Here is a 12,919-nt window from a genome sequence, read left to right as displayed (position 1 = left end):
TTTTAAGCCTGCACCCCTAAACCCCAATTCTGCACTTTTTTTCGCCACCTATTCAGTAGTGAAAAGTTATCCCCGTTTTTTTTCAAAGACTTTTCGAACCTGCGAAAAGTCTTTGAAATTGAATACGATGTAAAACCAAAACCTCCGAAAATGACGTTATTGGTGCGAAAACATCGGAAATACAAAGTTTTCGCTCTATATTGAATACCCCTGAAAGCCTCATTTAGGAATCATGAAACAGTCACAGTGCTAAAGACACTCGATTAGAGCCGTATTCCAAGGTTTCTGCTAGAGTGCCCATGGTGAAGGACCAGTATTTTGGTAATAGGAACCAATTGGAGGATTTAGACGGAATGAGGGAGTTTCTTGCCAAGAGTAGACGTGGAGAGGGCAAATTCTTTGGGGCATTCCTTGTTATGTGGAGTGGTACACAGCCTTATCCACTCCAAAGAAGACGTGGTTTTGCACCAGCTCTGAGCTGGTGGTAAAGCTTTTACCAGCAAGCTCTGTTTTATAAAACCACTGTTATACTTTAATAATTGAAACCTTTATATTAGACCCCTTGAAATTTAGGCATAACCTGTCCGTTTTTAAACCGTGCTGACATTGTACTATGAAGCTAAGTTCTACAAGGTAAACCGAGACAAAAAACATATTTAAATGATCAACTTTCCATTTATATTCTACAATTATTTTTTCCTAATTTATCTTTCAGTGGTTAAATATTAAAATATTTATTTTTCTTGTTTATGTACTTGGGATTAAACTTGCTATTTTTAGCAATCTTTGGGGGATAATTGTATTAACCGTGATAATGCAATAACTTAATGCAGGTTAAGTTATGCACATCCACTTTTTTCGAGCAAACCTATTACAAGATTCACAATGCGGCATTCGCAAAATAATTTTTTGTGTATTAAAAAAACTTCAAATTACGTCTCTAAAACCCAATTGCGATCTTAAAAACACCTGCCCCACTCATACAGCACCTCCATATACCTGGCCCTCTCACACAGCACCTCCATATATCTGTCCCTCTCACACAGCACCTCCATATACCTGGCCCTCTCACACAGCACCTCCATATACCTGGCCCTCTCATACAGCACCTCCATATACCTGGCCCTCTCATACAGCACCTCCATATACCTGTCCCTCTCACACAGCACCTCCATATACCTGTCCCTCTCACACAGCACCTCCATATACCTGTCCCTCTCACACAGCACCTCCATATACCTGTCCCGCTCACACAGCACCTCCCATATACCTGTCCCTCTCACACAGCACCTCCATATACCTGTCCTTCTCACACAGCACCTCCATATACCTGTCCCTCTCACACAGCACCTCCCATATACCTGTCCCTCTCATACAGCACCTCCATATACCTATCCCTCTCACACAGCACCTCCATATACCTGTCCCTCTCACAGAGCACCCTCATATACCTGTCCCTCTCACACAGCACCTCCATATATCTGTCCCTCTCATACAGCACCCTCATATACCTGCCCCACTCATACAGCACCTCCATATACCTGTCCCACTCACACAGCAACTCCATATACCTGTCCCTCTCATACAGCACCTCCATATACCTGTCCCTCTCACACAGCACCTCCATATACCTGTCCCTCTCACAGAGCACCCTCATATACCTGTCCCTCTCACACAGCACCTCCATATACCTGTCCCTCTCACACAGCACCTCCATGTACCTGTCCCTCTCACGCAGCACCTCCATGTACCTGTCCCTCTCACGCAGCACCCTCATATACCTGTCCCACTCACACAGCACCTCCATGCAGTGGCGTAACTAGGGTATTTGGAGCCCAGGGCAAATTTGAAAAGGGAGCTCCCCCCCCAAGGTTGGGCAATGAGTGCGGTCAGCGCTACACATTTACAAATGAGCGGCGCTAGGCTTCCAGTGCCGGTCCTGTGCTGCACACCTGAGCCCGTTCCCTCCTCCTGAGCGTTTGCCCCATAGCGCTAGGAGGCGGGCTCAGGCTGTGCATAACACACGCATCGCCGCCAGCACTGGCGGCGATGCGTGTGTTAAACAGCAGCCAGTGAGAGTCAGATAGTCTCATTGACTGCTGCAGCACCCACTGCAAGAGCCGGGCGTCCGTCCGGCTCCTGCAGTGGGTAATGGGACAGCCGTCATGACGTCTGTCCCATAATGCTGAGCGCGCCAGCCCAGGAGGACTGACGGGCGGCGGCGGGAGCGGCGTCGCGGACCGGAGCAGCAGCAGCGTGGATTCAAGTAAGTGTATTTTTTTTAAACCTATCTGCACTACTGGGGGCACAACGGGGGAGGGGGGTGGCTACTACTGGGGGGACCTCTACTGGGGGTGGGGGCACAACGGGGGAGGGGTGGCTACTACTGGGGGCACCATTATTGGGAGGACCTCTACTGGGGGCACTTAATCGGGCGGGGGAACCTCTACTGGGGACTACTAATTGGGGGGGGAACTACCACTGGGGGCATTATAAAAGGGGCCTACTACTAGAGGCACTGCACTCGGGGGACCACTACTGGGGGCAATAATAGGAAGGGCCACTACAGGGGGCACTGGATAGGGGGGATCACTACTGGGTGCCTGCATAAGGGGACCACTACTGGGAAAACTGCATGGGGGAACTACTGCAGGGGGCACTATATAAAGGGCACTGCATAAGGGGATACCGCTACTGGGTGCACTGCATTGTGGGGACTTCTACTGGGGGCACTGCATTAGGGGGAACACTACATGGGGCACTGCATTTGGGGGGGGCACTACTGGGGGTACTGAGTAAGGGGAACTAATTGGGGGCTGTATAAGGGGGACCACTACTGGGGATACTGTATAAGGGGCACTACTATGGGCCTGCATAAGAGGGACCACAACTGCATACTGGGGGTACTGTATAAGGGGTACTGCTGGGGTTAAGGTGCATATGGATAGGAATGTTCAGTGTGAAAATAAAGGGGTGTGTCATGTTGACACGCCCCATTTTTAAGTGACCACGCCAATTTTTTTGGCACGCGCACATCGTGGGGGAGGGGCTCCCTTTTCAAATTTGCCCTGGGCTCCAAATACCCTAGTTACGCCACTGCTGGCTAACTAGGGCAGGCGGGCCGGTACCGTGGCCGGCGGCGCCCAGGGCACGCACCCCGCTCGCCCTGCCCTAGTTACGCCACTGCCTCCATGTACCTGACCCTCTCACACAGCACCCTCATATACCTGTCCCACTCACACAGCACCTCCATATACCTGTCCCTCTCATTCAGCACCCTCCATATACCTGTCCCTCTCATACAGCACCTCCATATACATGTCCCTCTCACACAGCACCTCCATATACCTGTCCCTCTCATTCAGCACCCTCATATACCTGTCCCTCTCATACAGCACCTCCATATACATGTCCCTCTCACACAGCACCTCCATATACCTGTCCCTCTCACACAGCACCTCCATATATCTGTCCCTCTCATACAGCACCTCCATATACCTGTCCCTCACACAGCACCTCCATATACCTGTCCCTCTCACACAGCACCTCCATATACCTGTCCCTCTCACACAGCACCTCCATATACCTGTCCCTCTCATACAGCACCTCCATATACCTGTCCCTCTCACACAGCACCTCCATATACCTGTCCCTCTCACACAGCACCTCCCATATACCTGTCCCTCTCACACAGCACCTCCATATACCTGTCCCATATCAATTAACCCATTTTCCTGCATTTTTTTTTACTTTTTCACCCCAAAAATGACACATCATTATTAGCCAATTAGTAATTAAGGAGATTGTCCCAGTAATTTTGTCACTTGGCTGACATCTACACAGAAGCACTCGCAGTGCTTGCGGAGGGTATGGTCAACCACAAGTGCTGCGATCGCATTCGATGGTACTCGATGTTACCGATGGTTGCATACACTTCCTGGAGATGACGTGCGCAAGTGGGCGTCTTAAGGCAGGCTGGTGGGCATCTGCATACACAATGCGATCGTGCTAATGTCTTGCCGAATTTGCATACGCATCTTGCGAGCGGGTCTGAATCGAGCCCCATTTTAAACCAAAAATATGCACAATTTTTCACCTACTGAATAAATTGAGAGAACTTTTCGCGACAAATGGTATGGAGAATTCGTACCCGTAAAAAGTCACAGTAAGCCATTTTTCACGGAAAAGCAGCTTATCGCGGCTAATTGAATTCCCCATTTGTTGGCTTCAATTTTTGCTAATCTAATTTCCTTCCATATATTTGCTGCATTCCTTGTAATTCCAGAATTGTTTTTAGTCATTTTAACTATTTACGTGCTCTTCTTTTTTTTTTTTTTTTTTCTCTCCAGAAGTTTGTCGCCAGTGATTTGCACTTGTAACTATATTTGTTTAAAAAAAAAAAAAAATATATATATATATATATATATATAGTTAACTCTGTTTATTTCAATCTTTTTTTTAAATTTCCCATTTCGTCTTTAGATTTTTTTGAAGAGTACCCTTTTCAGCCTATAATCTTCACTGCTCTTTTGATCTCTTGAAATTCATAATTTTTGTAGAACACTTTTGAAAATGTTTACTGAAACTCAAGTTAAATGTTTTCATGTTGTAATTACTATTCTCTAAATGTCTCCTAATCTGTAAATTAGATGTACCATCTGTTTTATAGATTACACCTACATTAATGTAACAAATATAATTTATCTAGTAGAACAGGGGGAGGAGTATCTCCACTTTGACAAACACGTGTTTTCTGAATAAGTATCCAGATTACGACTATCGGGCTATAGCTAAACGTATGATGCCACAATTACGATACCTGGATGATGTCCCAACTGACCTGAAAAACACATCCATGCCAAGTACTCCCACACAAGACTGGATCATGGTGAGAGACTGCATTAAAGAAAGTGCTGGGAGCCAAGTGGATACAGCTTTGGGTGAGTATTGTAGAGAAAATTTTAACTACATTGGTTAGTAGATAAATAGTTTTAAGTTATCTTTGATATACTAGTTATAGTAATAGCTTCTTAAAGCACACCTATAACCAGGGCGGTAGGGAAGGATGTGCAGTTGGTGCCAAGGGCTTGGACTTGGCACCATTGCTTCATCAGTGGTACTCTTCTCTGGTTTGTGGGGTGCCTAGAACGGGACACTGCAGCCTGAAGAGGAGATTGGAGTTGGGCTATTAGGATGTGCTTAGCTACCTGGCTGCTCCTAACACGGCCCCCTCATCATAACGTTCTGAGTATAGGAGGGGGCCGGTACAGGGAGAGGAAATGTCCAGCTAAAGCCCTCCCAATAACCATCAATAAGGAAACCTATAGGAAAATGCATATGCCCTAATAAGAAACACGTTGCTACACTAATCATAAAAACGCATGGGATGCGACCGCAGCCAACTGTGTTTCATCTGAGACGTGCGCATCCCATGCGACAGCGCAGACCTGCTGTGTTCCCTGCCTTTTTAAGAGGAGATTTGTTAAGCTCTGACTAACCGGACCCCCAGGCATTGATGCAGCGGTCCATGACCGTTGACATCACTGCCAAAATAGCGCCCCAGAATGCTGTGCGAATGGTGTCCTGGAGCGCATGTGCCAAGGTGATAAGTGCGAAGAGGGGGACTTGTGTTGTGATCATCAGTCACCCCTGACACACGCTCTGCTGCATTCTGCATGTGTGGAGAGAGAGGGATAACAAACAGTGGAGCGCAATACCCCATGGCGGATCTAATATCAGTGGGGGTGGGGGATGGGTAAAATAAAGTTATTTGAAGCTGGGAGGGGGGTATAATAATAATTTTAAAAAATTGCACTGGTCACTTGGGGAGGAGGGGTGGTGCAAAAAACAGGCTTTTTACATGGGGGGCTGTTTGGTTCTAAAACAGTGCCTCTTTTACTACTAGGGGGGGGGGTGTGGGGGGCACTGTTAATAGGATCTATGACCAATGGGGGGTGGGAGGTAAGTTTACAATTGGGGCCTATGGACACAAGGGGGTGCGAGATGCCCCTATTTAAGTGGTTAAATAAATAAATAAATAAAACAGTTGTCATGGGATTAGATGAGGCAAGAATTGAGAAGTATTTTATGAGGACACTTAAAGAGGAGTGTGGTAACCGTAAATATATGCACATAACCACCAATAGATTCTATTTCCACATTGCTGTACAGGTTGAGTCTCCCATATCCAAAATGCTTGGAACCAGGGGTATTTTGGATATCGGAATATTCCGTATTTTGGAATAATTGCATACCATATTGAAATGTCTTAGGTATAGGGCCCAAATCTAAACACAGAATGCATTTATGATTTATATACACCTTATACACACAGTCTGAAGGTCATTTTATACAATATTTTCAATAATTTTGTGCCTCAAACAAAGTGTGTGTACATACATGAAATTAATTTATGTGTCATATACACCTAATACACACAGCCTATAGGTCATTTTATACTTTAGTTTTAATAATTATGTGCCTTAAACAAAGTGTGTGTGCATTGAACCATCAAAAATCTAAGTTTTCAATATCTCAGTCATGCTAAAAATATTCCGTATTTCGGAATATTTGGATATGGGAGACTCAACCTGTACTATATTAACATACATATAATTTAGCTAATTGGTAAATGTTTTTTCAAGACTCGGGCAATGGCTTGAGAACACCAATGAGGCCCAGCACAGCCCAGCTAGGACTTACCAGAAGACCCCAGTCTGCACCAATGCCTTCAAGTGCAGGGAAGCCTATGACAAGTCTCAGAAGTGCAATAGGAAGTCAACTATCAGAGTCCTCGGAGGATGGTCTTGCGGAAAATGATGCCAGTGATCTAACACATGGTAATCTGGGCATATGAAAGATGTTTGTCACAAACAATTCATGTGTCTATGTGTGAAACCAACTAAAGAGATTAAGTGAAGAAGTTCCCCATAGCAATTAATCAGCTTCTAGCTTTCAGTTATATAGCACCTTCTATAAATGACAGCAGCTGGTTAGTTGCTATGGGCAATTTCTTCACTCTATAGAAGGTTTAATTATTTCTCTTCTTTTCTCTTTTGCTTATTTTGTTTTTATTTTCTAATGAGCTGCTTTCTCTAGTCTTTCGGATATATTTACTAAAGTGAGAATTTTTAGAAGTGGAGATGTTGCCCATAGCAACCAATCATATTCTACTTAACATTTAACTAGCACCTTCTAGAAGATAATACCTAGAATATGATTGGTTGTTTTGGACAACATCTCCACTTCTAAAAATTCTCACTGTAGTAAATGTACCCCTTGTCTTTTATCTCAGAACACATAACAGTATTAGGTGATAAGAGACACCTTATTTTACTACTTTACTGTCATTTGAAGTTTTAGGGGTCTATTTACTAAACCTTAGATGGAGATAAAGTGAATAGCGATAAAGTACCAGCCAATCAACTCCTAACTGCCATGTCACAGGCTGTGTTTGAAAATTGAGAGGAGCTGGTTGGTTGGTACTTGATCTCTGTCCACTTTATCTCCTTCCAAGGCTTAATAAATAGAGACCTTAGTTTCAGAATCAAAATATGACACAGTGTAGTGCCACTTGCACATTGCAGTCCTTCTTACAGTATAGCACTTATCTATAATGTGATTTTGAATTGCCTAAACCATTAACTATCCTATCTGGACAACTATCCATCATTGATATCAGGACAATTGATTAAGTGTCATGCACAATGCAGTTTGTATAATGTAATGTAAAGCACCTACTGTGCTGTGAAAGCCGGAACAGAAGCTAGGAACCAGTCAATCGGTGGGAGTAAGAAGAGCAACAGAGGAAGGGGGACAAGTGAGATAGAGAATAAAAGAATAATAAAGGAATATGTGGAAATAGTTTATTCCTCCTCATTATGGCTATGCTTTGGCCTTCTTTTTCTGGGATCTCTTAACCTCCTTAGAAATGTTAAGATTATGTTTGACCTCTTCAGTTACAGATACTCCACCATTTTTGGTCATGTCTACATTGTTATTGGTCCTAATGCTGGAGTGTGAGATTTTGTTCGGGGAGTAGGGTAGGGCTTCTGGTTTCCTAATGTTCATGGATCTAAGACTGAATGGTAATTATGTGTTACAATATCTTTCTTTTATTATATATGTAATCTTCCAGGTGTTGGTAAAGTCCTCTGCGGGAATCCCATTAAAGCTCTGCGGGCACGAAAAGAGAAGTTAGAGGTAAGCACCTTTTTGTTGCTCAGCTATGTAATATTTAATAATGTGCAGGTTTTTAGATGTGGAGTTGTTGCTCATAGCAATCAATCGGATTCTACTTATTTATCTAGCACCTTCTAGAAGATAATAGCTAGAATCTGAATGGTTGCTATGGGCAACAACTGCACACCTAAAAACTCGCACTTTAGTGAATATACCCTGTAGTGTGAATTGGTGTCTGTCAGGAGTGATTAGCATCTTGCTTGTTGGGTAACCAGACTCAGAAGGTTATTTTATTTATTTTTGTCATTAACTAACTTTACTTAACGGCCTTGCTTTGGAAGTGAACGCTTTACAAGAGGACTTTGTTTATTAGGTAGGTAGAATTAATAGATTTAAATATTTCTTGTATCGCACTCATGTTTTTTTTGAGGGTCCACACATGCAACAGATTTGGGACTGTTAGGGAGTTAGGAGCACAGAAAAAAAAGTTACTTTGCACCTGGACAAATCATGCTGCAATACAAGGGGAACAAATACATTTACTGCTTTTGCATGCAGGGTAAATATTGGCTGCTGTTGCATGTAGCCCACAAATACTGGGCAGCTTTATTATTACACTGCAGTGCCCCTCCCGAATCTAAATCTCTCTACACATCTTGCGTCAGGGATCGGTATGAATGACCGTCGGACATTCATCTATGTCCGGCGGTTCAAATCCCGATGCCGGAAGACTGGCAGCAGTGAGGATCCCGACTTGTAAGTAAATAAACTATACCTAACCCTCTCCCCCCCCCCCCCCTTACCCTAACCCTCCCAGAGGGGTGCCTAACCCTAACCTCCCCCCAAGTGCCTAACCCTAACCCCTCTCCCCCCCCTCCCCGTAAGTGCCTAAACCTGACCCCCCTGTTCCCGCAACCTAAACCTAACCCTCCCGGGGGGGGGGTGCCTAACCCTAGCCTCCCTCCCGGGGGTGCCTAACCCTAATCCGCCCCTTCCCCTAGCCTAACTAACCCTCCCGGGGGGGGTGCCTAACCCTAATCCCCCCCCCCCCCCCCCCCCCCGGGAGCCCTGAACCTAACCCTCCTCCTCCAGCAGCTGTCCGCACCTGCTGCCTGGCCTACCTGTGTTCGCTAAGCCGGGCGTTGGGCTCCTGGCGTAGGAATAATGATAGGCGTCGGGATTTCGACGCCTATCATTAGTCCCCTGTCGGGATTGCAGAGTTGGGAGGCGTGCGGTTGGCATTTCGACCGTCGGCTTCCTGACTGCATACCTTTACATCTGCCCCACCTGCATCATACTTGTCCTTTTTTGCTTTCTAACTCAGAAAGTATAGGACCAGCAAACAGTTAGATACTATGGGGCTGATTCTAACTGGAAGTCCCATACATGGCTTTGTTTTTACTCCAGACAGCATCTGCAATATGTAAAACAGAGATATCTTTCTAATCCTATTTGATAACCTCTTCATTTTCAGTTAAGTCCTGGGACAAATCTCCAGTCCCAGGGACATATCCCGGAGAGCACATCTGACTCTGTAATGGCCTCTCACAAAGATCGAACTGATGTGTTTGCGGAACTGAAAACCTGGAGAGAAAAGCACCATGAGTAAGATATTGTGAGAGAGACACTTGTCTACTTGCATTACATCAAATAACTTGTGTCTAGAGCACTTTGGCAATGCTAGAACTAATGGAGTTTGGAAGCACTTTACATGAGTGGTCTCATCCACAGGCACACGGATGAACATCCCCATGCCCCTGTTTCATTAGTTCAGTACTGTACAAGATAAGGCAGCCGGTCCACCAGGACCTTCTAGAGTAAAACTTACAGTGACATGGTGACTCTGTATTGATGTGTCTCAGGGTGTTACAAAGGATTCAGAAGGAACGAGCCCCACAGGTCCTCACTATAACACACAGTGATGAAGAGGAAGGATATCATTTGTCTTCTACCAATGAAGATGAGGAATTGGAGGACACCGGGAACTCTTGGTGGAGTGTGAGTGTGTCCACACAGCCCCCCAGCCACAGTGCTCACTCACTTACAGGTGAGATATGGTACCATCTTGGTTTGAAAACATCTAAGTTAAAGTGAAAAGCAGGTGTTAGTACTCTGCTGCCCAACTATCCCCCTTGCTTTGGTGACTGGGGGGAGGCAGGATGTGAGAAGAGTTATGTAGGAGTATTGGAGTAAGGCAAGAAGCTCAATGTTGCTGCCTTCAGAATGTTGCCACCTCAGAGGAGGTTCTTTGGAACTACCGTGAATACGGGAACCAGCTTTACTGCTCTGTTTTCAAATTGCATAGATATCCATGGGCCTGATTCAGCAAGGATCGCAACTGCTAATATGCACGCAATCGGCCAATGATTACGTACTGCACATGCATCGCAGTATGCAAGCCAGCCACTGCGATCGGGACTGTGATCACAGTAACTACGCAGACACATCGCAGAGTGATTGACAGGAAGTGCTGTTTGTGGCAGGCGTGTCAGAGAGTTTGAATGCCATTGTAGGGGCGTGCATAAATTATCCACTGCGATGCCATAAGCAGCTTGAGTACTCCTAGTGTGCAATGAGGTTAGCAATTTCTGAGTAAGGTTAGAGCTTGTGCAAGTGTGCGTGAGGCTGCGATGGTACCGATGGTTTCGCAGTCTTGCTAAGGATTACGGATGTGTGTAAGGTAAAGTGGGCGTCCTTATGTTGTGCTGCGACGGCATAGTGGTCGTAATGGATTAGCATACTATCGCAGTGAGATTGCGTGCGTAATCGCTATTGCAGTCGCAGTAGAGATCCGTAATGAATCGGGCCCAAATTTCAAATCTCCAAGTACAATGCTGTAAATTAGTGTAAACGGGATCATTAATGCTTGTAATACACCTGTAGCATTAACCCTAACCCTCCCCCAACCCACTTTTCACACAGATAAACTCTAACTCTCTCCCTAGTGCTTAACCATAACCGTAATACCGTCGGAATGTCAGCAGACAGAATTCTGGTGCTGAGATTCTCCCCACCGGCATCATGACCGTCAGGATGCCGAATACATCCTGTAGCATTACATTGGATTTAGGAGCAAGAAGTTAAATATTGAAATTATATCCTTTTTAAATTAGATTTTGTCTCTAATAATCGGTCAGACAATGGGGCTAATGCTGCGTTAGATGCAATATGGGTGTAAATCACTATAAAACATGTACACAAAGTTATGTTCTTCATCATTACTCTGGGCATGAAATGCCTTCCTGCATATGAACCTGGCTTACGTCGGGCACACATCACAGGCAACTCACTTCCCAATTGCGTCTGTGTTATAAAATATTTATTTTAAGTACAAAAAAAGGAACTTGCTATTAGGCATCAATTAAACTACAAAATCTTCTCTAATACAACACAGACAATTCCCGTCTTGTGAGTGGAAAAATATATAAATAAATGAATCGCACTGACAAAAAGATGTTCTATAAAGTGGAACATTCTAAGTAGTGCTGGCGACTGTCATCATCCACTATGTGCACCTGCCCCTACCGCCTGCGAATAATATGACTTTCTCCGGCAGATATGTGTATTCTACGCAAACACATCCTTACTGTAAGTTAGAATGCCACCATCCGGCACTGTTTCTCTCATTTAGGTGCACACAAGCGTACATGATTGAATCACGCAAATCTGCATGGATGCACCCTGATTAGTACATGCACTGTGCTAAGTCTATGCTGCGTAGTACTTAGTCTACATCAGTGGTCACCAACGTTAATTGAGGTGTGAGCTACTTTAGAAACATTATACTTCCTGAAGAGCTACTAAAATTGTAGAAAAAAAAATCTGCCTAATAACCAAACAATTGAAGGTAATTTAATGAAAAAAAAATGTTTCATAAAAAATAAAAATGCATTTAATTATTAGTGATATTGTTGTAGTTTGTAAATTAAAATTTAAGCACAGGCACATTTCACTGTTAATTACCGGCTCCAAAGAGGTATGTGCAGTAGGGCTGCTGTATGATTTTCCGTCAGGGCTGAGCAGAAGTCACTCGCTCCGCCGTAGCGTAGACGCGGTGGGTGGAACCACGAAGAGGCACGTCAGGTGATTGCTGTACAGGCTGCAGCAATTACCTGATGTGCTTCCTTGTAGCTCCACTCATGGCGTCGATGCCACGGGGGAGCACACGTCAGGGGTCACTTCCTCCTAGTTGACTCGGCAATACTGCAGCTAGGTGAGCTACCAAAATTAAGACTGCGAGCTACAGGTTGGAGACAACCGTTATGTCCAAAATTGGTTCATATTATTTATGAAGTGTACAATAATTAAGGGCTGATGTTTAGTTGGCCATAAAATGGGCTCAATTTACTCAAAAAAGAAAAGGGCACGCACTGCCTATATGCAGCCCTGCACATCTAGGGGCAGATGTATGAATCTCTGGATTCATACATCTGCCCCTAGATAAAGTGCAGAGTGATAAACGACCAACCACTCAGCTCCCAACTGTCATGTTACAGGCTGTGTTTGAAAAATGACAGTTGGGAGCTGTTTGGTTGGTCATTTATCACTCTCCATTTTATTGGTGCATACACACAGTAAGATTTGACAGATGAGCGATTGAACGATTTTACAAACGATTTGAACGATTGAACGATTTTTGACTGCATTAAAATGACTGAAATCGACCAAAACTGACTGCAAACACATCGGATGTCAGATATCGTTATCTGACCATCGGGAATGCACACCGTTCATCGCT

At 44.6% G+C, this 12,919-nt stretch overlaps 1 protein-coding gene across 9 annotated transcripts in view; it reads left to right on the top strand.

The window, feature by feature from the left end:
- LRRC56 (leucine rich repeat containing 56) overlaps positions 1 to 12,919 on the top strand; it is an 82,509-nt gene that overhangs the window by 64,374 nt on the left and 5,216 nt on the right. For 7 of the 9 annotated variants that reach the window (XM_088471009.1, XM_088471010.1, XM_088471011.1 and 4 more), the window contains 5 exons: positions 4,712 to 4,940; positions 6,645 to 6,839; positions 8,138 to 8,202; positions 9,656 to 9,786; positions 10,044 to 10,228. In XM_088471009.1, the coding sequence (XP_088327135.1) occupies positions 4,712 to 4,940; positions 6,645 to 6,839; positions 8,138 to 8,202; positions 9,656 to 9,786; positions 10,044 to 10,228 (805 nt within the window). The remainder of the gene's footprint in view (positions 1 to 4,711; positions 4,941 to 6,644; positions 6,840 to 8,137; positions 8,203 to 9,655; positions 9,787 to 10,043; positions 10,229 to 12,919) is intronic. The other 2 variants (XM_088471015.1, XM_088471016.1) reach the window with 1 other exon arrangement.

This window comes from Taudactylus pleione, unplaced genomic scaffold (assembly GCF_031769625.1).
Source record: "Taudactylus pleione unplaced genomic scaffold, aTauple2 ptg000109l, whole genome shotgun sequence".
Classification (NCBI taxonomy): domain Eukaryota; kingdom Metazoa; phylum Chordata; class Amphibia; order Anura; family Myobatrachidae; genus Taudactylus; species Taudactylus pleione.
This window is presented reverse-complemented; position numbering and strand designations above follow the sequence as displayed.